Source organism: Ambystoma mexicanum, chromosome 11 (genome assembly GCF_040938575.1).
Source record: "Ambystoma mexicanum isolate Mex_15411 chromosome 11, UKY_AmexF1_1, whole genome shotgun sequence".
NCBI classification, from domain to species: domain Eukaryota; kingdom Metazoa; phylum Chordata; class Amphibia; order Caudata; family Ambystomatidae; genus Ambystoma; species Ambystoma mexicanum.
In genome coordinates, this window is record NC_090934.1 from 247,781,996 (window position 1) to 247,806,620 (window position 24,625).

General features: G+C 46.8%; 1 protein-coding gene across 1 annotated transcript in view; it reads right to left on the reverse strand.

Moving 5' to 3' along the window:
* ASAP3 (ArfGAP with SH3 domain, ankyrin repeat and PH domain 3) overlaps positions 1 to 20,020 on the reverse strand; it is a 519,538-nt gene extending 499,518 nt beyond the window's left edge. Inside the window, exon 1 of the mRNA XM_069622958.1 lies at positions 17,822 to 20,020. Coding sequence (XP_069479059.1) covers positions 17,822 to 17,950 — 129 coding nt within the window. The 5' untranslated portion in view covers positions 17,951 to 20,020. The remainder of the gene's footprint in view (positions 1 to 17,821) is intronic.
* Positions 20,021 to 24,625: the final 4,605 nt, after the last annotated feature.

Sequence of the window (24,625 nt, forward strand, 5' to 3'; positions counted from 1 at the left end):
TGCGTGTTCACATGGGTGCTCTTTTCAACAGAACCAACTGAAGTTATATCAGCATCCGACAGCTGTGGGTCCACCACAGGAGCACTCACCACTGCGGTCAGTACATTTAGCTGCTCCCTCATGTCGGTTTCTGGAAACTTGCTGCAGACATGCACTGTGTCCAACAGCTGAAAATGTGTCCATTGACCGACATCTGCTAGCACAGGTAGATGTGTAGGCTCGCCAGGGCCATCCCTGCTACATTCCTCTTCACTAAGGCCTTAAAGCCAACGGCCAGCTTCGATACCAACTTAACTTGGCTCTGCAGCCCCCATTTTATTGAGGACTGCCGCAGCCGTTGTGCTGCCCACTCTAAGGTGGCCGGCTTCCCAGTTGTACCTCGCCGGCATACCTTTCTCTGGGGGCCCATGGAGCTCTGATCGAGGAATTAACACCCCTAATCAGACAGGCCAACCGACTGGATTTTTAAGATAAGGGGTCTGAGGGAGGTATGGTATCAAGGAAGACACAGATTCAAAAGTAACAGTTTGAACATCTTTATTATAAAACTTTGTAGGGTTGGTGTAAAGCCTAACTGGCCTTAACTCTAATTAGGTTGTTCCCTCAACTGAAGCTTCTAAAGGGCTTGCCCTCACTGTTAAAACAAATGAGATTTAGAGTCTTCCTAAAATGGTGGTTCAAAAGGAAATGGAAAGCAAGGCTGGCTTCAGGTAGTCATACTGTCAGACTTGGTTCTGCCGGTTTTAAAAATACTTCAATGCAAAAGGAGTGCCATCAGGATCTTCCAGGTAGGGTTCTTGCAGCAAGTCAATATAGTTCACAATGTCTCTGGGTTCCCTTCCCAAGCTCTGACCCTTCTGTTTCTAAAATAAATACAGTACCTTTTAGGCCTCTCACGGTTCCCTTCGCCAACTCTAGGCCTCTTGTGTCTCAAATGAAGATTCACAGATCCTTTCACAGTTTCCTTTAAGCCTCTCATGGTTCCCTTCCTCAAGCCTTGGCCTTTTTCCTTATAACTATGTCTTTCAAAATGTTCTGTGGGCCTCTCAGGGCTGCCTTCCACAAGCATAGGCCCTTCTTGTTTCAAACAAAAGTTCACACAAAAGTTCACTTTGTCAGAATGTACCTCTCACAGCACAGTTCCAACACAGGGCAGTATCAGAGAACGCAGGGCTTTTGCTCCTCCCATAAGGCACCTTTTCCTTCCTGTGCCACTCACTCCTTGTTTTCCTCCACTTTTTGTCTGTCCGTGCCTCTTGCACCCTTCTTTTACTTTGCCGGGCACCCTTGCACACTTCTTCTCTGTTTGCTTCATGCTGCCCGCACCTTTCTCACTTTTCCTTCTCGCTGTCGGGTTGCTTGCACACTTCCTTTTCTTTTTGTTCCTTTCTCTTACTTTCTCTCGCTTTTCTCTCGCTTTTCTAATTATCGTACCACTTGCACCTTCCACTGCTACTGCTCCAGCCACCCGCACGCTACCGAGTTTCTCTCTCTCTCTCTCTCTCTCTCATGAAACTCACTGAGTAGCACGATGCTGGCAGACAGTTTCCTCGGGATATGTGGATCGAGGTGAAGGTCCCCCACCTGCCCCTCGGAAGCCTTTGGGACCGGCACACGTCCCAGGGGAACAAGCACTGACATGGATACATCCAACTGGTCACAGCTTTCCCCAAGCCGGATCCATGGCGACACGGCTCTCTCGCCATGCTGCAACCTTTCTGACACACCGGGTCAGCGTCCTGGCATCCTGTTCTCCTCTGGATCCTTTGGGATCCTCCTGCTGCAGCCTACGGTTACCTGGCTTCCACGATCCATCCAGCAACCCCAGCGTATGCGGTTTGTCTGGCAGAACTGCACCTTTTATACCTTGACTGGGAGTCAAGTGTAATCAGGTGTGTATGGTTAATGTCAGCTGCCTGACTATTAACGGGACAGTCTAGTGCTTGGAATGTTGCAGGCCTCTACCTGCATCTTCCTCTTCATATTGTTGTTTCTAAGGGTAATCTTTATAACTGTCCCCTCTTCCTCGTCCCAGTACATGTTGGAAATGGGGAGGTGGAGATGGGGGTTGGAGGGGGGTGGGGAGGACTGAAAATACCCCATAAAGGCTGAGGGAGAGTGTGCTGATGTACAATTGGTAAAGGGGGAATGCCATGTCTCGTCTGTAGGCATTCTCCTCGCAATCCCCCTTTCGTGATCCTCCCTCACTTGTCCACCCCCAGGGTCGGGATCCAAAAGCAGTGGCCACCTGAAAGGAAGATCCCAGGGGAGTAGGTAGGAGAATACATTCAGGTTTCTCACAGCGGACTGGCAAACACAAAATCCAGCAATAGCACTAGGCCTTTTAATGGCTCTTCTCAATATTCAATAAATAGACCTAAATTCCAGATCCCACGGCCACTGCAACCACTACTGTTGGGTATTTTGGGACAGGCAAGCAGGGCACAGGAAGTGGCTGGATCACAGATACAGGTTGCTGACAGTACTCCTGGGGCCTTCAAGAATTGCAACTGCTTAATTACCAATCACTGTGGCCATTTCCTGCATCCATCATGCTGGCTTTTGAGTTTTGTTAATTCAAACATGTTTAAAATGTGGGTTACCTTCAAAGGCAAGTGAGCAGTGAAAAAGGTTAAGCACTGCATGTGAGGAACTGGACCATCCCTAAAATGGGTGTACACCCACCTGGGCTTTTTTGAAATTGCATACGATATTGAATGATGGTAGATCACACTCCGGAAAACGTATGGGGCTAATTCGCAACGTATGGGGCTAATTCGCACAAATGTTCCTATGCTCATCGCACAACATTCACATACAGATAGACCCATGTTCTCTGGGAGGACACAGCCTACAGGTACAGTCCCCACTGCCATATTTAGTTGGGATCTGACAGGTGGAGTACACAATGCATCTCAGTAGGGAGGGACAAACATTCCACCCTGCCATAGCCAGCCTAATTAACTAACAAAGGTTCCATGGATCCACCCTGTCCTTTTGTTGAGCCGTGCAGATGGTGCCAGCAATTAAACTCGGCGTGTACTTCAAACAGGCCCACATGGGGCCTGGCAGCAGAGGTTAGCAAAGGAGACAGGAACCCTCAACAACCTTTGATATGCACTGTGTCAACCGGAAACCAGCTCAAGCCCTTAGTATATATGGACAGTGACATGTCATATCTGGGAAAGTGTATTACAGTAGTCATTGTTGCATTGGGACCCCATTAAGAAGGTAGGAGTATATGGATTGACGGCCCCAGAAATTCTGGTCCCGCTGCAGCTTCAAGGGAGACCTGCCACTTTAATCAAGAACCACAGAGAGCTCAATTGACCAGAGAGAACCGTTGATCCAAAACAGACAGGAAGGTGGGTCGCAAAGCACTCTGGTTTTGACCTCATGCCTACAGGAGATTTTTGGTGGGAAACCGGATTGGTCCATTAAGGTAGGCCTAGCCTACACCAATCCCTGTGGTCCATTTGGCTTTAAAAGGGGGTTGAGCCCCTCTTTTGGGCAGATCATCTGAAGACTTTGCAAGGAGTTACAAGAAGAACTCAGCATTGGACCTTGGCTGAAGATACAGTCTGTCTTACATCTTCCACCAGTGAAGGAAGGCCAGGATCTCCAAGAGGGAAGCAAGATCCCTCCCCTGATCATCTACCAGGGAACATAGGGAGATACCAAATCCAGATGACCCTACAGTAGCTCCAGAACTAGTACCCAGCAGGCAGACAGCATGCCCTGCAGCAAGCTTCATAGGTGGGAAGTGCCAGACAGTCTCTGATCAAACCAAAGAGAAGGCAGCTGCCTGCAACACTCTCCTCAGCTTTGGGCCATCCACCTTAAAGGACGACACAAACCCAGTGAAGAAGCTAGGAGTAGTTCATCAACAACAACATCTGCCTTAAAGAACATTTTTGAGCTACTCGAGCCCATCGACCAGTGAGGTTTAGAATTGTTTGTTTAGATCTCTTCTCGTGTACTAGAGGTGTGGGGCTGATGGATAGTTTAGAAACCGATATTCACCCCAGGACCACTGGTGTCCCGGAGTGGATTCGTCATACTGATATAACAGGTGTTAGCTAATTCAATGATACTCAATTTATCTCCTTCGGAAGGATAAAGAGCCGCATCAATTCTGCCACGGCATACAACTCGTGAAGCACGGGCTGCGCCATGTCGGAGACAATCTTTATACTCATGAGCTATCTATTTCTACATTAAAAAGCATCTTACAAGCAAAGGGCGCCAAACTGTATTCCTGAAGTGAAATTGCAGGAGGGATAAATGAATCGCCCAAAACAGCCGGGAGAAGAATGACTCCGCGTTCATGCCTATGGATGCATGCTGTTATATACGTTTATGTATGGAGGTTTATATAGTGCTGACCCTCAAGGATAATACAAAGTCCTGGATTATACTCCGTTTTAGACAGGATCAACAATAACAGGCAAAGGGGTGTCAACCCTCCACCCATTATGGACGAGTCAAAGCCACCCCAACAAAGCAGCAGAGGGACCGCTCCTGGATCAGCTGTGTTGTGGGAAAACAATGTTTCCCCCTGGGTAAGGTAACCCATCTGCACATGGCCAATAAGAAATGCAAAGCCAGTGCATTTTTCTCATCTAGCTGCGCCCTTTAAGTGCCTGTGAGCACTCTTGTGCAGTCACAGCACACTTCAGGAACCAGAAATCAGGGAGAGGTGTGTGTTTAAAAATCACACCCTGTTGAGGGTGTGCAAGTCTGGCCTTCTGGAGCAGCAATGGAGTCAGCGGGAATCTGGAGCCTAGCCAATGCGCTTTTAAGCATTGTATTCATTTAAAAAAGAAAGTGTGTATGTACGAGTGTCTGCATGTGTTGGGGCGATTGTGTGTTTCTGAACGAGTTTGTCAGTGTAGTATGTATATGTCTGAGGGTGTATGTGAACCTGGAGAGGCGGGTCTGTTGGATGATTGCGAAAGTGAATGCCATCTTTGAATGTGCTAGTGAATTAATGCGGATTGGTGAATATGCAAGTGCATGAATGTGGGGGGATATATGGATGGGTGTTCTTACTGGGGGTTGTTGGAGCATTTTTACGGCAAACAAAGAAGTCTTCTTACTGTAGCATGGCATTTTATACTGGTGTTCAGGGCAAAGACAAAACGATGAGCATTCTTCCATGGGGGTAGGAGAAGCATTTGTGCAGTCACAAACGGCATGTTTTCTTACAGTGGCATACACTTGTTTACTAGTGTTTCAGCCAAAGCCAACACAATGAGTGTTACTGCATGGGGTCGGGGCATGTTTGCAGCCAGCAAGGACCCATTCCTACTGCACCATGGCACGTTATATTGGCGTTAAGCACACAGCCAAAGGAGGAGTATTCTTTTATTCTTGTATTGGGTGATGGGTGCATTTGTGCAGTCACCACAAATAGTTTCTTTCTGTTCCTTGGAATTTCTTTGGGGCGTTGATGGCAAAGCCAACATGGAGAGTGTTCTTGAGTGGCCATGCTGGCCTGCATTCGTTCAGCCAGTCTGGACATGTCTGCTTACTGAAGCATGGCATTTTTTGCTGGCATTAAGAGCAAAGCCAACAGGACAATATTCTTATGTGGGGATAATGGCTTGCATTGGCAGAGCCAACATGGTCGAGTTTTCTAATAGTAGCAATACTGGCATTATGGGAAAAGAAAATAGGCGTATGTTCATATGTGTAAATACAAGCTTACAACGGTGCAGCAAACATGGACATTTTTTGGACCAGTCACCATGAAAATGTGTTTTTTTTTTTTTTTTGCACATTTGGGCAAAGGCATCAGGAAAATACCTCCGCGTATGCTTGGCGACTTCGTACGCAATGGATATCTACATGTCTTACCTTACAAAACTGATTGTAAACTGTGTGTCTTTTTTCTAGTGGTGTACCGAGCTTAAGCTTCGAGTGAGTGTTCGGCCGAATTTCCGCTGAAACCCAGCCATTCGGCTTTGACAGAATATTTCCTGGAACACTCACTTGAAGCCGAAGTCTGCTTTCTAGGATTAGCTGTCTTCGCTCTGTTTGAGCTACTTGCTTATTGGCTGCTGCAGCCTTCCCCCAGCATTATTTTCCTGACAGCGTTTTTGTCCCAGAGAGTCTCCAAGGGAAATTGTTGGGGACTATCTGTGAGCGAAATACATTCTGCACACCAGTGAAGGTGGTATTTACATAACGCTATCTTCACTGGTGTGCAGAATGTATTTAAATAATGTGCCACCAGTGTGTATAATAAAATGCTGAAGGCAAGTTGTGTGAATGGCGCAGCATTTTCCTATGTGTAAATGAAAATGTTCTAATTGGCTTAATTATTTAACCAATCAGAAAATGTTGATGTATCCATAGGACAAAGATGCCCAATACTATAACATGCCTACAGCAGTATATTAACCTTCAATATACTGCTGGAGGCCCGTTATGGAAGTGAGCTAATAGGCTTTGGCTGAATGCTTGGGCCAACTATTTGGTAAAATAGATATATTGCTATTCGGTACACCCCTACTTTAACTCAGTTATTCAGAGAAAATGTGCTGTAAAATTGACCCTTTTCACCCATTATTCAAAAAATATTGTGGGGGGACCACTCTTCTCCCCACTCCCAGAACCATCCTTGGTTTGTTAGGTCTCCCTTGCTATGTTTAGTTACTCCTGCATATTCATGAAAAATGATTACAACCAGCAAATTCATCAGCCACCACCAGCCTTACACACATGGTTCCTTTTTTGTGTGTATATAATATTTGTTATTAAGTTAAAACCCTGATACTGGTGTGCCCTAGCACTTTGAAGCATCCTCTATGCGCTGGATGGAATTACCAGTAAATATCTTACACCAAATAAGCGGACAGACCCAAGGAAGATGGTTAAATACTGCTTTAATCTCAATGAAAGAAAGTAGGGAGAAGAAACAGCTGTCACACTAGATGCATGCACATTTCAAACCTCTTCTTGTTTGTACAGAGATTATATACTTTTTCATGCCATTTATGATGTCATCCTACGTGGCATTTTGCAAAACCTACTAATGGGAGGGAATGGATTAGGGGAACAGGTCTACTTATAGGACACACCCCGAGTTACTTCTACATGCATAGTATACCTATCATAGCAGAGAATATGGCAACAGGTTGGTAACTTCAACATTGTATGTGACAGTGCGTGGCAGGCTTTATGATTGGTTGGCAACCCCATCCAACCTTGGACTTTGGCGTGTTTAGCAGCACATGAGTAGAAATGAAACCTAGGTGCTCGAGATGCATCAATTCATTTCTTGTTTTCCCAATACGTGTGACCTGAACCTTGGCCAAGGCCTTTTGTTTGTAGTTGACCTCGTACTCTGCTCACTGTTCTGGAACACACTGTTCTAGAACATTTGAGGGAGTATGAGCAGACCACTATATCTGGGTTTTAATGAATAGCCCTCGTTTTCGACTTCTGAGTCACATGTTAGGAGACCACAATTTAATCAATTTCAGACACTTATTTAGGACAATTTGATTTTATTAAACAGTGTGCCATTACCCTTTCTAACCTTTAGAGACTTGCTCACTCCACCTCACATAAGCTTTTGTCCTCGTGATTGTTCAACACTTGGCACTTGCAAATGTCCTTGTCTCTCCTAATCTCAGCAGAAATATATGTCTTATGCACATGGTCTGCTCCTACGACTAAGGAATGCATGATGGCAGTAGTAAGCCAGACAGTTGACCACAGTTCAAGGGTGTTTATTGAACTTTTGCCAGGATATGATAAACGCCTATCTAATCCTAAATCTAAAGATGGGAGCAAGCTACGACCATCAAATAATAATAGCGCTGTCCTAGTGGAATCTCGTCAAAATAAAAGGGCCTATACTAAAAAACCTATTGCCAATCCTTACCGCTAATTTACAAATAGTGTGGGGTAATGTTCAGGAAAAAGAAAGAATTGTTAGCAAAAATGATAAGTTAGGATATTTAGTCTGTTGGCTTCCCTTCCCCATGTTTTCGGCACGGGACAAGGCGGTTCACTCGAACACAGCACACTCTTGGGCTTCCTAAGCACAAGGACACAGCTCCATTACCAACATCAGGGCCTTCTGTGCCACAATCTCTTAAGTTATCAAAGTCTCTTGATTCAGAGGGCCTGATGTACCAGAACAATGAAAAGTTCCTTTCTAAGTATTCAAGTAGGGTGATTCACTCTTCACCCTGGATCCCCCTCTTCCAGACTCAGATCCTCTTCTCCAATGCTTATAGAATATCTTTTCTCGGGCCACTCACGGTTCACCCGAGATCCCCCTCAGCCGGGCTCAGCTCCCTTTTATACAGTCTCCCTCAGCCGGGCTCGGACCAATTACAGTTCATATTAGACTTTCCAAAGTGCAGAGGGTTTGGCTTGACCCGATGCAGGACCACTTTGTTTTAACAGTTCACAATTTTACACTCTCAGTTGGATACCTAACAAAGACCTTCGAATGAGCACCCACGTGGTGCCGGACCACTCTACATATGGTATCTATCTTGAATATCCAAAGAGTGACTGAACTTTTGAAACCATGTCCCATACAATGTTGCTGCTAGCAACTTTGGATCAAAAACACAAGCCGGTCTGCCACCAGTCTTACCGACTCACCGGTTGTGCCATCTTTTCTGATGCTGCTTTTTTGGGAAAGGTTTTGGTCAGGTGTGGTTCACCTCCTTTCCAGCTTTCAAGGGTCCTAAACGAAGGCTTCCCTCAGCCAGGCTCAAACCTTCCCTTATACAGCACAGTTGACCTCAAAGGCTTCCCTCAGCCGGGCTCGATCCTCCTTTCAAGGTTCACAATTTGCAAAAAAGTGTCTTGGGACTTCTAATCCCAGAATACACTGGGCTAATTTCGCTCCCACTTGGCAGCTCCCCGAAATGGCATGTGCTGCCATTGGGAGCTGCAGGACCTAAAATGGGATGTTAATTGGCGATCAAAGTCTCTCTACCTGTCCCTCAGAGACCAGGGTTCGCCTGCCTGGCCCAGGGGAGGAGTTTTGCTGTGGGTATCAACAGGCAACTGCAGCTGCCCCTGTCTTGCCTTTTGGAGGTACAGTTTCCTCCTCCACACTGCAGTCTCCTCTCAAATAACAGGGTAACTGTTTGGGTGGTTTTCTCCTCCTCCGGGTCTCCCAGGGTCTCTGCAGCTCGCTAGGTCCTTCTCCTGCTTCCTGGCACCTTCCAGCATCCCCAACTCACTCAAAGTGTGCTTTCATGCTCCACCTTTTATACTTCCTGGGAGAGTTAACTAGAACCAGGTGTGCGTGGTTGGAAGGAAATGCCTGACTCTGCCTGTCCTCATTAGTGGGACAAAAGGGAGATTGCCCATAGGTGTCCATGGTGCATTGGTTCCTATGGGCAATCATCATAGCTCCGGTCCTCCTCCTCATCATCATCATCATCATCAACATCCCAGTGGCTTTAGAAAAGAACAGAGGGGAGGAATTATGGGAATTGTAGTTCACAAATGAGTTTAGGTAAATCCGGTAAAGTATTGTCGGGGAAAGGGGGGGGGTAGTCCTGTTGTTGTAGGGCATGGGGTGACATATGCAATTTTCTTCTCCTAGTTCTCCTATGCCTCTCTTCCGTGTTGGTATCTGCTGTAATTGGGGAGGGGGTAAAGGTATGGGTTCTTATATGGTATGTAGTAACAGAGGGAATGTCGGGTAGGGAGGTGTTCCAGAAAGGGGATCCCATGTCTCACTTTGAGACTTATTCTCCCTCTCTGATTCTGGACCCAAAAGCGATGACCGTTTTCTGGTCACTCCAGAAGAGGATACCAAGGGGTTTGATGGAGAATACCCTTGCCTTTCTTACAACTCCCTTTTTGCCTTGCACCCATCTCCCGAAATAGTCTACTTGATCCCAGGCCAAGGTAGTCCCTTATTCTGAACATGAAAACAGCTTCTTCGTCAGTTCTTCAATTTGCAATCCTAGGCTTGTCTTTTGAGGTAACAGGGTTCATTTTTAACACAGGCCCTCATCCATTTCCTTCCAATGGCTGTCCTAAATGTTGTATGTATATCTCTTTTTAGCAAGCTTTTCTACCTTGCATTACAGCATATATACAGTTAGTGGTCAGCCCGTTATTTCACAATTACTTTGTCTTTAGGTACGTTTCACTTAGTGCTTTAGTTACATTGTCAGTCTTAAGTATTATCATATTGTTTCGGCATAGGTTCATACATATTCTTTATGACATCATTCTGTTGTCTTCAGACTTTACTTAGAGTTCATCCATATTACTCATAACCACATTCTAGCATCTTTTTAGTGGGCACCCTTCCTGGTTGCATCCTTCTTCTGCTTCCACGTGAGGCTATAATCTGAACGGCTGCCCGAGTGCTCATCATCTTTCATAGACTCAACACAACATAGGAATGTTGCATGGATTCATGCATGGGTTCCCAATTGTAGCTCTTTGTCTGCTACTCTAATAGGACGGTGGTAAGGGGGCGGACACCAGAGGAGAGGCATCCACATGCTCCTCAACAATGGCACCTTGGTGCTGTTTTGCATTCTAAAAGTCAGTTTAGGCTCCTGCCTAAAGCCTAAAGAGCCTAGTTAACATAACGGCATCACCTACGAGGAGCTACTTTTGGCTCCCCAGGCCAACGGATGGTGAACAAACACACTGATGTGAATATAACTGTGCATTTGGGACAATCTAAAAATAAACATTAGGACACATCTATACACCATTTAAAGCATAAGGATTCATAGATAATATGTTTGCATCTTATGTGGAAGTTACATTTGTGAAAACTATGTACTGACTCCTCTTTCCACAATGGTCGCTCCTGGTCACTGGCTAATGCTGGATACCCAGAAGCTGCTTTTAGCTCCTGCTTATCCAATCTCATTTTGAGCCCTGCCTTTGGTACACCTGTGATATACAGACTACCCTAGTGTAATCTTGCAAAGACAGTCTCCTCTCAATGCATATCCATACCAAAGTCTTGGAGCATCTTAACATTGCCAATTAGGCTGCTTCAGAGCAATGGTAATGTACAGTAAGGTTCCATATGGTTTTACTTTATAATTTAAAGTGGCAAGTCTGGTAGAATCAGCTTGATCATTTTATTTTCAACCTTTTTTGTTTGCTGAAGGGGCTCCTAAACCCATGTCCCGTCTGACCCTTTCCTCCCCACTCCTCCCTCATTGCTACAATCCTGTATACCCCCCTACTGTTCCTATATATGTGTATAACCGCAACAATCAAGTATAAAACCAAATGTATCATCTTTAAAATTGTAAACGGTGACATCACTGCATACTGTGTGGAAATGGAAGAAAGCTAAGGGGGTGTAGAGAATGGGAAGGAGGGAGGAAGACTGGTGAGGTTGGAAGTGAAATCAGGGGGTGACAGTTAAAGTAAACAGGCTGTGAAAGTGGACCTCATAAGAAAGGTCCAGCCACCGGGATACCCATGTCCAGGCATACATGAAACCAGGGGTTGAACTTGCTGGGAGCCGTTTAGCTCCTTGAAAGGGCCTTTAAGAGCCGGATTAGCTTGACACCAACAGCTGAATATTAACCCTGTGTCTGGGAATTTGCATGTAAGGTGCGCTAGGCAGTGGTGTAGGAGATACTCAAAATTGGAGGGGGGGGTGGAGGCAGGGCACACCATGGGGACACCATGGGGACTTTGCTACAGACGCAATCCAACCCGCCATAGGGCTACATTTTGAAGTATTAAGACCCCTATAAAAACATATATGGTGTTAATGTTTATCAAAACAGTTAGAAATAAAGTATGTGTGCGTTGCTAAAGGAAATGTTTAAACAGATGAAAACTTAAAAACAGGATTTTAAGGAAACAAAATGTTCTTAATCTCTTTGAAGATCTCAATGTAGTTGTAGTTTGGGGGATTTGATATTGTTATATTGTTCAAATTATGTGTTGGGCTTGAATGTTTTATAGAAAAGGCACAATAATTGTTTTTTAGGCCAAAAACATTTTTTTTTTAAAATCAATATGTGAATAGGGTTCCTCCAAATGGGGAAATAAAGTCCAGTGTTATGTTACTGCACTGCTGGACTCCTGCAGCATTGGGCACAGCAGGGAGAAGTTTACAGTTGTCTCAAAAAAATCAATTTTGCATTCAACTATCGAGATGCATTTTTAAAATGTATCTTTGTAGCCTTGTATCACTGACAATACATTGGTGGAGAAAGCCACACTGCCCGGGTCCCATAGCACTAAGGTGGCATAGTTGGAAGGAACTCGGTGTGATTTCTGGTGCATTGGCATGGTGCTGCTGGGAGAGGTCTTAGGGCCCCAGAGCACTAATACGTCACTATTGGTGGAAGCTCACTCAAAATGTTGGTGATAACACATGGTAAGTGAGAGTAGATCAACTCTGACTATGCCTCAACTCCGACAAGACTGAACTCCTCCTGGTAGGCTCACCCAAAACGCTGAAAAACCTAGACTCCCAATTCAGTCATTTCACCATAGATTCCATCAAAATACCCGTCTCAGAATCAGTCAAAACCCTTGGAGTCTACTTGGATTCCAACCTATCCATGGATAGACAAGTCAACGCTATAGCCTCTGTGGCTGCATATCATGCCAAACTAATCAACGCAGTCAGGCCCTTTCTCTCCAAAGAAAACTGCACAAAGATAGCCAGAGGCATCACTGGATCTAGGCTTCACTACTGTAATGTACTTTTTCTAGGCACCTCCAAAAAAAACCTAGAGAGGTTACAAATCATACAGAACAGTGCTCTCCGGGCAGCCCAAGGCATTGCCAAAAGGGAACAAATATCAGAGACCAGAAAACTAGCCCACTGGCTCCCAATAAAACAAAGAATCATCTTCAAGACTCTGACACTGACCCACAAGTGCATTCACCTTACTGCCCCCGACTACCTCTCTCAAAGGATCCACCCCGTCTCCTCTACTAGGCCAACCAGATCACCATATAAAAACATGCTGTCTGTGCCATTAGTAAAAAAAAAAAAGCTAGAGAGGGCGGATCCAGCTTCCCATACCTCGCACCCACCCACTGGAACGCCCTACCTCCCACAATGCGAGGTGAGGCCTCCCTCAGTGCCTTCTGCAAAACCATGAAAACCATCTTATTCACATAAGTGCACCACACCAGTGGTATCCATATCATATGCATATGTTCCTACTGCATAAACTGTATTGTAATGACTAACTGTACCAACCAAAATATCAGTTTTATGCCTTGTAGAATTCATAATGTACCACCGAATGCCACTATTTGTGTAACTAAGCTCTTGCAAGTAACAGCGCCTCAATGCCCATGGGCTGCTAGCGCGCTATATAAATTTAAATAAATAAGATCAAGACAGACCCATCACACCATTCAATAGAATACACCATTGACGCCATCACACAACATTCAAAGGCAGCATTAAGAATGTGGTATGTGCTTATCTGGTTATTGATAAAACATCTCACCTATACATAAACAATAACCCGGACCACAAAAATAGCTTGTATTTCACAATATATATATTTTTGTCAATCATATATACTACATAATACACTGGTTCATTTACAAGAGAATACAAAACATAAGTGAGAAATACAATTATATAAAATGCAATATGACAAATAGGATAAATGTGAAATTCCATGCAGACCGATCAGCTCCATCTCCTTGACAGCTACTTGCCTTCTCCTTCACCATCTCTCTTGGAAGAATATCCACACAGTAAATAGGGGCAATTATTTAATAGCCAGCTAGGATCAGGAACATTTGTTACGTTTTTGGTGGCATTCAGTATGCATAATAAATGTTTTGCTATTGCTTTTATTTCTACCAGATTCATGTTATCTTTATGTATATTACACACAACATCAGTCTTTTCTGAGACATAGTTGAACGTAGGAACAGTTTTAGGCGTTACAAAGCACTGAAACTTCTATCGGCCCCACAGAACGAGGCTGGAACAGTTAAGCGGATCTGCAGTGGCTTCCCCTTTGCAAAGAGAGCTAGCCGTTCTTAGACTGAATAATGCTTGCTGATACCGCATATGGTTGTTAATTGTCCAGACAGAAGTCAATATTTGATTTCTGGGTTATTTAACAATCATTTCAGAGCCTCTCACTGGTTTGTGGAAGAGTTGAATAGAAGGTGGAGTGGAGTGGGAAGTGAAAGCAGGGAGAACAAATTAGAGAGAGAGTGTTGGTAAAAGAAAATGATCTGGGGGGAGGAGTATTTAGGAGAGGGAGACAAGTTGCAGGTGGTATCGGGTAATATTTTCGCCACCAAAAATGTCGTTGTTAACGGCCATAGGCGATATTTTTGGTGTCGAAAATATTTGGTGCGGGGGTTGCGGGGCTGTCCCCTGCACAAAAAAAAATGATGCGGGGGTGTCCCCCGCAGGGTCCATGTGTTATTTTCACCGCAAAAATATAGCGATATTTTTGTATGGCGATATTTTTGCGGCGAAAATATCACATGGAACCGTTGCAGATACCAAGGGCAGATAGCTCAGGGGTAACACGCTTGTCTTAGATGGAAGACAACGCCCAGCAGCATGGGTTTGAACCCTGGTCCTATGCTTCGAGGATGGACTCTGAAATGAAGCGCAATATAATGAACACAATAAAGGTCACTGGATCCAATTACTCATTTTCCTATTACCATGCCTGCTGCAACAATTTAGAGACCACTTGGAACAAGTCTTGATGAAGCCAACAGTTTTGGCTCAACTTTAAGCATTTTATAGTTATTGTCATCATAAATATAGGTGCTAATTACAAGCTATTTCCTTCATAATCCTAGAGAGTACCACAATACTTCATTAGCTATTGCCATAACGTGCTCTAGCACTCACACAATGTACCAGATCGTTCTACCCTATACCAGGTAATGACATCAAAGGCCCTGGCCGGTATGCCTAGCATTACCAGCTACCTCCTTAAGTAAGCCAAGTTCTTGCACCATTGCCATTCAATACCCAGGTAGCCACACCACTGTCAAGGCTATGCACAATTAGTCTAACAGTGCCAACCTCCAGGTATCCAATTAGGAGGCAGTGCCAATGTTCCCTGATGGCTAGATAGCATAGCAGTGAAAGATTCCATTGCACCCAACTTGGACATCAATGGCGGGTTCTATTATGCCCACTTTGCACAGAAAGGCCAGATACCAATATGCCAAGTTATCAAACGCTGTGGAAGATTCAAATGTACTAAGTTAGCACAGAGAGGCCAAATTTCATTATTTTCACTTATAACAGTAAAGCAAGATACCATCATGAACACCAGCGCGGTAGGCCAAGACCTCAGTATGTCCGTTAGCCTGCAAAGACATATTGTGTAGGTAGGTGGGTGTGTCTGTAGTGCTGTGGGATGTGTATAAGTGTGGTGCTGGGGGCAGTGTGAGTTGCAGGGAGGTGTGTGTCGATTGTAGTGCTGGAACTGTGTCCATGTGCGCACGCTGCAGTTCTGAGGATGGTGTGTGCACCGTGCCTCAGGGAGTGTGTTCAGTACCGTGTATGGTATCTGCAGTACTCGGGCAGTGTGCGAGTATGCAGCGTTGAGAAAGTAGTGTGTGCATAAAGGTTACTGCTGTGGTCCAATTGAAGCAGTGCTGTATGTGTCATCAATGCTGGGACACTTTGTGTAAGTGGTGTTGGGGTAGTATTTGTGTGAAGTGCCGGGGTAGTTTGTGCACAGTGCTGGGGCTAGTGTGTCTTTGTACACTACAATGAAGTGCTGTGGTTGATGATTTGTGTGTACAGTACAATACTGACAGTGTGTGAGCATGCGTGCAGTACAAGAGCCTATATGTGAGGGTATGCAGCGCTGGATGCAGCGTGTGAAGAGCAGGTTTGGGTCTGTGAGACTGCATGCAGTTTGGGGATGGTGGAAGTGCAGGGTGGGAGTAAATTTGTGAAGAGCAGGTTTGGGGCTGAGTTCTGTGCAGTGTATTGTGTGAGTGTAGAGCAGTGTGAGTGTGCAGTGGGGTGGTGTGTATGAACTGTCTTTGGCAGTGGGGTGTGCAATGCAATGAGGAGGTGCATGCACAGTTCTTCGTGATGCAGATGTGGGGCGATGGAGTAGCTTTTATGTTCACTGCGGGGGCAGGAGGTTGTGAGTGTGCAGTTGGTGTGTACACAATGCTCGGCAGGTGTGTGGGTGTACGCGGCAAGGGGCTTGTGTTAACTGGTGTTTATGACTGTGCAGTGCTATGATCTCCCTGGTCAGTTCTGGCATGTTCATTGCCAAAGCGCACTTGGGCAAATGTACCCTCTTTATAATGAAAGGAGGTCCTTACTGGCAAACACATCTCAGTACAAGAACCTTTTCAATGTACCTAATAAATATAAAAATAAAACAGAAAAGAAAAGCGTTCTCACACGTTTTAAAGAAGTTTTGCTTTGCCAACTTTCAGTCAAAAATAAAAATATGTATATTCAAGCAATTACATTGTTTTATCAATTCCTGACAATCATGCAGCTTCTTAGCACTCTTGTAATTAAAAAATGTTTCCAAGACCCACTCAATGACACTCATTTGATCACTTTCAGTCGGATGAAAGTCTGAGTTGACTCTGATGAAATGGGATGCAGCTTTAGCGTCAATCCACTGGGCTATTTTACCATCTACATTATGTCAATGTACAAAATGTCTAGCAAAATTGTCCAAGCACACATTTACATGTGTTTATGTGCAAAGCTGGGCTCTGTAGAATTTGAGTCAGTCTGGCAGATGGCTCTGGGGGCAGGGCCAGCTGATGCTGTATCAAGGCTGGTGGGGATTTTCAGCATGCCCTTAGGAGCCCCCTCTGACTTACAACTAGTAAAAACAGTCAGAGTAGCAAGTGGGGTGTTTAAATGAGGACATTAAAAGAATGCAGCAAGGTGGTGAATAGCTGCACACTATCGTGTGAAAGGCTGCCAGCAGGGGGCTGAAACACTAAATGTCCCCTGAAAAGCAATGCTCTGGAAGCAGAGTGCTAATGGTGGGGAATTCTGAATAAAAGGCAAACAAGGTGCTCAGAACATTGCTAGAGACTGCCAGAAGGAGGTGATGGACTGCCATATGCGCACTACGCACATTTAATGGCGAGGGGCCAATACCAACAAGGCTGTAGGTCTATCATGACTGAAGCTCAACAAGGCAGTAGCAAGGATTTGCAAGAGCAGGGGCCTAAAACTCCTCAGACATTGAGGTGTTAAGCTTGAATAACCCCGATTTATTTCACATGGATGGGGTCCATTTATCAGTAAAAGGAATGAAGCCAGTTCAGCTGGCATTTTTAACGCAGTAAGTGGAAAAATGTGCAACAGAAGGTACTTTTGGGGGATGAGGGAGGGTGGGAACCTGACGAGTGTAGCCCCACTCAGGTGTGGCAGCACGGGTCAGGCTGGAGATGGCCTACAACTTTAGATACAGCGCCAGCCAGAATTGCAACAGGCCGGGTCCCACTTGCAGGGATCGGCGACCTGCACACTGGAATCATGATAACGCTGGCGAGAAAGGGCGTGTCTCCTCCTGACCCCAAGGTCCAAAAGTACACACTTCCAGCGTTTCAGTTCATAACTCCTTGTTGTGAATAAAGAAGGCTGACGGCAGCAAGTGTCCATATGTTCTGTGTAATGAGTTCATGGGTCACTTAACTACCTTACGCTTCGACTCGTCATAGTGACTAGAGGCAGTTGGTTCTGAATTAAGCGCTAGAAAAAACAGGACAATAAATAAACAAACCACCCCGCCCATTCTCTCAGCTGCACGGGTTACCTGAGATAGCATTGCCTCGCGCGCCACCCTCACCACAGCGCTTCGCGGCAAACTCTTCCCCTCCGACTCACCTCCTCCAGGTCCGCCACAGCCCCCCTGCACTTAAACATGCTGGGGGTGAAGGTGGAAGCGGGGGCAGGCGTCTGGATGTCCTCGGACGTCACTGCCAGGAACTCGGAGACGCTGATCTGCTCAGGCATGGTGCCAGGAGCGGGCAGAGACCCCAGAGCTCAGGGGAAAAGGAGGAGGGTAGTTATCACTCCTGTGCCGCACAGTCCGATGGGTCACTTCTCTGCCTTGCATGGGCTGGGGATCCCCGAACCCAGACTTCCGTGTTGATCTCCCAAGCTCAGGCGACCGTGCTCCGGTTTACAATGACAGGCGAGTTTGTGATGTCCACATAATCCGGGTGACTGGGTTCATAGATCTCCTGATCGCCGCCTTTTCCACATTCCAGTCTGCAGCCCTGCTTCGAGCTCCCGGAGGTTGTTTAAAGTGAATGGACCCGCCCTCCCGTGTACATTTCACAGGTCACCTGGCGCATTCCACAAAATCCAACGCCGCTTCTCGCGCGTCGCTTCCCCCCCCCCAGGTTCTGAATTTCACGCGGTGCAATTCCTTAGTCCGTTTTATTTCCGAGTCCAGAACTCTCCCTGTGGCCGTGTTTTCAATTCCTCCTATGTGTCCCCAGACCCGCGAGTTTCCCAGTTAAGGGACTGTTCCTGTCTCCCGTGAAGGTTTTCGCATTCCCTGAAGATGTTCCCTTCTTGCAGCTTATCCAGTTGCTATAGAAATGCAAATTCCAGTTGTGTTTGGTTTCCAGTTCCTGGAAGTGTGGACATTGTTCGGAGATTTCCCAATTTTCCAGTTGCTGGGAGATGTCAAATTCATTTGAGATTCACATTTTTGGTGAATTTTCCTGTTCCCGAACACTTGTGTTTATGTTTCTTTTTCTACCCGTTTCACAGGTCCTATTCGTGCCCCAGTCTCTTTGGTTTTCCAGACTCCTGTGTAATCTCCGCAGTGGAGAGTTCCACAAACCAGTGTACTCAATCCAGTAGCAGCTCCAAAGTTCCTGCAGTACTCAATCCAGTAGCAGGTCCCAAGTTCCTGCGGACTCACTCCAGTAGCAGGTCCCAAGATCATGTATACTCTCCCCAGTGGCAGGCCCCAGGCTTCTGTGTACTCTCCCTAGTGACAGGTCCCCGCTGACCCTCCCGATTACTCACTCCAGCAGCAGCTCCTACTCTCCTGCGTACTCAATCCAGTGGCAGGTCCCAAACTCCTGCATACTCAATCCAGTAGCAGGCCCCAAGAGCACGTGTACTCTCCCCAGTGGCAGGTCGCAGCTCAGCCTCCCGATTACTCACTTCGGTAGCAGGTGCAATGTACTTAATCCAGTAACAGTCCCCAAACTCTTGTGTACTTAATCCAGTAGCAGGTCCCACAATCTTGTGTACTCGCCTCGCCCCGGTAGCAGGTCGCAGGCTTCCGTGTACTCTCCTCAGTGGCAGGTCCCAGCTGAGCTGCCCGATCACTCACTCCAGCGGCCGCTACAATGCTGCTTTGCAGTTTCCTGCTATTGGGTGCAGGGGTCTCTAGTCGCCACTCTGTAAAAAGGTCACACGCGTCCTTGCACTGCAGGCCACCGAGTCATCTGTGCTCACAAAGTTTATCTCAGGCGCCTTTGTACTCTCCCGGTAGCAGGACCAGACCCCTTTGAACTCACTCCAGTAGCGGTGCTAGATTCCTTTCTACTCTTCGGTTACCATATCCCAGACTCTTTTGTACTCACTCCAGCAACAGGTCCCAGACTCTTTTGTACTCTCGCTGTAGCAGGCACCAGGGTCCTCTGTGCTCACTCCAGAGGGCCCCGACTCTTTTGTACTCAGTCCAGTACCAGGTCACAGACTCGTTTGTACTCTCGATGTAAAAGGCACAGGGTCCTTTGAACCCAGTCCAGTGGCAGGGCCCGGATTCTCGCCAACTTCCACGGTGCTTCTTATCTGAGAGTTTCTGTGGCGTTAGAATCAGGTTGAAACCCCCAGTCTGCCGCCTTCGGCCCTCTCTGGTGTTCACGGGAGGGGTTTCTGTTGTCACCGGCGTGCCTCTCTCTCCTGCCTGCCCTCCCGTGCGCTAAGGGGCGGGGGCATCAAACAGCTCTGGTCCCGACTCCTCTGAAGCGCTGCGGCCGTTTCTCTGATCCATGCCTCCACCGCTCCTGTTGTCCCCCACCCCTCTCTGACGTTTCCTCCACCGCTCCTGCCTCGCTCTCCCTCTCACTGCACCGTCTCGCCTCCCAGCCCGCCCTCTCCTCGCCCGTCTGCCCCGCCTCCTCTACATTCTCCAGCTCTCTGCTTTCTAAACCTCGTCCCTGGCCTGAACGCCTTCTAGAACTCCATCTCTCCCGCCTCTGCTAGTTCTCTACCCGACGAAGAGTGGCCGCTGAGTTCATGTCATCGTATTTACATTTCTGGGCTTTCTGATAGTCAACCATAGCTTTCTGGGAGATGTAGTCTTCAATCGACCAAATTGGTCTTGCACATGCTCCGAAATATTTGCCAAAAGGAAGGCAAAGGACTAGAGAGACACCTGGTCAGACTAACCTTGCTGCAGATGCTACTAAAACCCTTACCGGGGACATCCCGCAGCAGCGCCTCCCCAAACACACTGGCGCTCTTGTCTCATTCATACCCCACTAATCCCCCCCCCCTGAGACCTTCAGGAGATTCCCTGGAATAAAGAGGCAAGACCAGTTTCCAAGGTGGAAATCACAGTGCCACAGCCAGCTTTATTGCATAAAGCCAAGGATATTCTACGCCGGGTGCGGCTTCTTAAGAACACCCCGCCCAACCGCCAGTGTCCTGAGGACCATGCCGGGTGAGCCCGTCCCTCCCTACACATTACCCGCATTACCCATGACCGTTTCTTTGTTTGCTTTTCACAGTACACTTTCCCCAGGCACTTTTTAAAGTGCCTTTATTCACAGTACACATTTACCCAGCACTTTTTTCGGTGCCTTTATTCACAGTACACATTGTCTTCTGCTCGTCACTTCCGTTCCCAATTTCAGTACCTTCTTTCATTCTAATTCCTATTCCCTTGTTCCACCCGTCCACCATTATAATTTTAGCACTTAGTGTTCACTACTTCCCTTCTCTCTACTATTCCCGTGTTCTGTCTAGTATGCTCCTATTCTAATTCAATTGCCCGTTATTGATTTCCCCCCTTACCCACGTCTTCATTGATCTTACACACGGTCTAATTCCAAAACTATCCTCCCCCCCCACCCCTTCCCCCGTCTAACACCCCCACCATTCGTTCCCGAGTCTCTTCCATTTCCCCCGCCCCTTGTCTCCATGATCCCCCTTCCCTTACTCCCCCCCCCGGCTCTAGACATCCTCCCTAGCAGGTTACTTCCCCAAACCGCTTAATCCTTTCCCCGCCCTGCCAAACCTAACCCCCCCAGAGCCCTTACAGTCCCCACTCTTCCCTTTCCCCTAGGTACTTTCCCTTCCCTATTTTCTTCCGTTATCTATTCCCCTATTTATTTATTTCGTAAACCTTACTGTGACCCCTTCTTCCCATTCCCCATGACTTCCCTTCTTCCCATTTTTCATTCTCCCTTCCTCACCCCACCCCCGGATTTGGGGTTGGAATGGACGCCGTTAATTCTAAGCTATTGGCTGCGTAGACCCCTACGGGATCTGCCAGTGCTTTTCTAGGAGATCACAATGTAACTCCGCTGGGCGACCTGAAACAGAAAACACACATATTAGTTAGACAGTAATGACTTATATGGAATGAGATGGGTGGGTGGGATTTCCACTCTTTTTGTGAGGAGGGGGCGGGGACGAAGAGAGTGTACCTCGAGCAACAGGGCTTTAATTAGCCCGCCATTCTCATGGTCCAGCACCCCCTCCATCCTTTTGTCACCACCTTGTGAAGTGCTACCACCCCCCTCTCCCAACTATGGATCCAAGTTGGCCCTATTTGATTTCTTGGGTTTGCTGGGTGGGAGCCCCCACTAAGGGGCGGCGCCTGCCATTTGCCTCTGTGGTCGGCGTGTTCGCCCGCAATCACATCTACATCATATGTCTCCCTAGCTGTCCTCAGACAGTGGGGGGATGGGTCAGGAAAAAGCCAACCAGCCATATTGTTTAAAAAGACTGACCCTCTAGGATTCTATGTCCGCTCACACTATCCATGATGTGCACTGGCCGCATGTGATCCGCAGACTGCTTGCAGGCTTGTCACCATGCCTTCGTCAAACTCTAACTATGTAGCTGGTGCAGGATATAAACTGCACACTTTATAGGTTTTGCTTTTACTTTAGTTTTACTTGATTCGATTGAAGTAACCCAAGACTGCAACTCCCACAATGCCTTTGACTGAGAAATGAAAGCCCAGGAGTGGGGAAGAGTGTTACTGGTGACACAGTGTCATCCTGTAACCTTACCTTTAATCCCATGTCATCCCCTCTCCTAATTGCCGTGAACCACTAAGATCCGCATTCAGCCCGCGATGCTCTCCCCCCTGTGCACCCGTCATGCACAGTTTACAAGGACCTTCTAGGGCATCACGGCCTCCCTCCGAACACAATTCCCCTCTCTGTCCATCCATCTTCATCCAAGACCCTTCACATGCTGCCTTTAGACCCCCTTCAAGTATCAGCCTAAATCAGGGCTGTCCAACTCCGGGTCTTCAGGGCGGGATCCTGACAGGTTTTCAGGCTATCCATCATGAGGAAAAATGTGCATGCATTTAGAATCAGTGTATGAAAAGCTATATCATGAATATTAATGAGGGGTATCCTGAAAACCCGACATAGATCCGGCTCTGAGGCCTGGACTCTAAATGCATCCTTTTGCTTTATGAAATCAGTGGTCCTCAACATACTCTGTCAAGATATCCCTGCAGATTGGGGTCACAATTGTGTGGACTATACCTCTGTGCCCCCTTATTCTGCTCTATTCCCACTCCACTTTACTGTTATGGTGGGGTTGCTAGGTACCCCTCTGCCCCACTGCATGCCCCAGTTTAAAAAAGAAATAAACTGTGCTGCAAAATCATTTACTGTGGAGACATTTCTGTGGTAAAGTGCCCCTCCCTGTTCTCCATAGTTGAAAATGGAAAGGCGGATTGTGATGGGAAACCAAGGGGCCAAAGAAGGGAATCTCAGCAAGGAAGATTACTGAAGCCATGAAAGGGTTACACATATACTGGATGGAGCAGTACTTGTAGGAAGAACAAGTGAACTAATCCCTGCACAGCAAAGTTACATGCATCCCCAAAATATAAAACACCATTTAGGGTTATGTCGATAAGTATTTGGAAGACGATCACCATCAGCAAGGCAAAGGCTGAAAGTGATGCCCCTCAGTAGGGAATGCCATCTGCAAACTAGGTACTCAAAGGAGGAGGGTAATCCAGGAAGTCGGCGGACGAGGGAAGTGTGAGTCCAACATAATAACCAGCTCTGAAGAAACAGAAACATCAGAACTGTAATCCATATTGAATATGTGTTGTACCGTGTTCACAGTTACAAGGTACTCCATGTAAGTACCAAAGACCAAAAGTGACCTTTCAACGATAATTCATGTGGCAAAACAGTGTACACTAGTCTTCAGCACATGCTCAGTGGCGGATAGCGATGCATAGTCTCAATATGCTTCTCTTGCAGGCCCACCAAGACATGCAGACCATGGGCTGCACAACTCCCATGCCTTGTTCTGCTGGCCGCGGCCTAGACCACATTCCCTGTGCATTACCACACAGTTGAAGATTCACACACTATCCCAGAACATTTCTCCAAAGTAATCCGGTATCCTTACCAAATGTCAAAAATTGACCCGATGAAACCTGCGGCTTGGAAGTTGGGGAGGCCTGAGCTCTAAGGCTGGGGAAACATTATTGAGAGCCCCCCAGTCAAGGTTTGGAGCAGTAGTTGTATGGAGGTGTGAATTAAGCAATCGTGACAATATCCTTGGTTCCAGGTGTGAGGAAGAGCAAGGAGAATGCTGTGGGATTTCAAAGGAAACAATCATCTGCAGCTAAGTTCCCACATACACTCTCCAATCTCATATCCATCTCAATCATACTGCTAGGGCAAGAAAATCCAAAGGATTTGGAAATGAAGGATGTTTTTCTCTTCATTTTCTAGTCACACATCCACCATCGATGACAGTCGTGCAGGTGGGATATTAGATGGGATGGTAGGATTGGCTCTAATCTTCACACACGGACACATCAGAATGACAATGTTTATGCTGTTGTGGGGGTAGAGGCCGGCTTATATTGATTGGGGCATGATACAGATGATAGGAAATAGCTAACACTAAGACTTTAACTTGCATTAGTACCCAGCGCGAGCTGTACACCGGGAATACTACGTGTGGATTGACTCTTTTCTGAGCCATACCACACGGTATTCCTGTGTACGTCTGTGTGTCCCACGCGTGCTGGTTACTCTGTACCCGGCGAGGGGTGTGGCAGCCTCTTAGCCAATGAGGAGGCTCGAAATGGGGCAATCCCCGCTCCGAGCCTCCCCATGGCTGGAGGCTGCCTTCGTCCCCCGCCAGGGACTCGCGTATGTTTTTTTTCCCCTCCACCATCCCCGCAACCTATCCACTCCCCGCCCTCCCAACCCCACTTACCTTCTTTTTTCTTCTTTTTTTGGGAGCGAACGCGCTGGAAACACTTCTGTTCCCAGCTCATCTGCTCCCGATGGGCGCCATAGAAAGGGAAAACAGACTACGTTTTCCCTTTCCCGGTGGCCATTTTTTGTCACTTTGTATTTTTTTTTTTGTTAACGCATTTCAAAACAGAAAAAAATGCCATTGGTACCCGGGTCTAACGGGCCAGGGTACTAATGG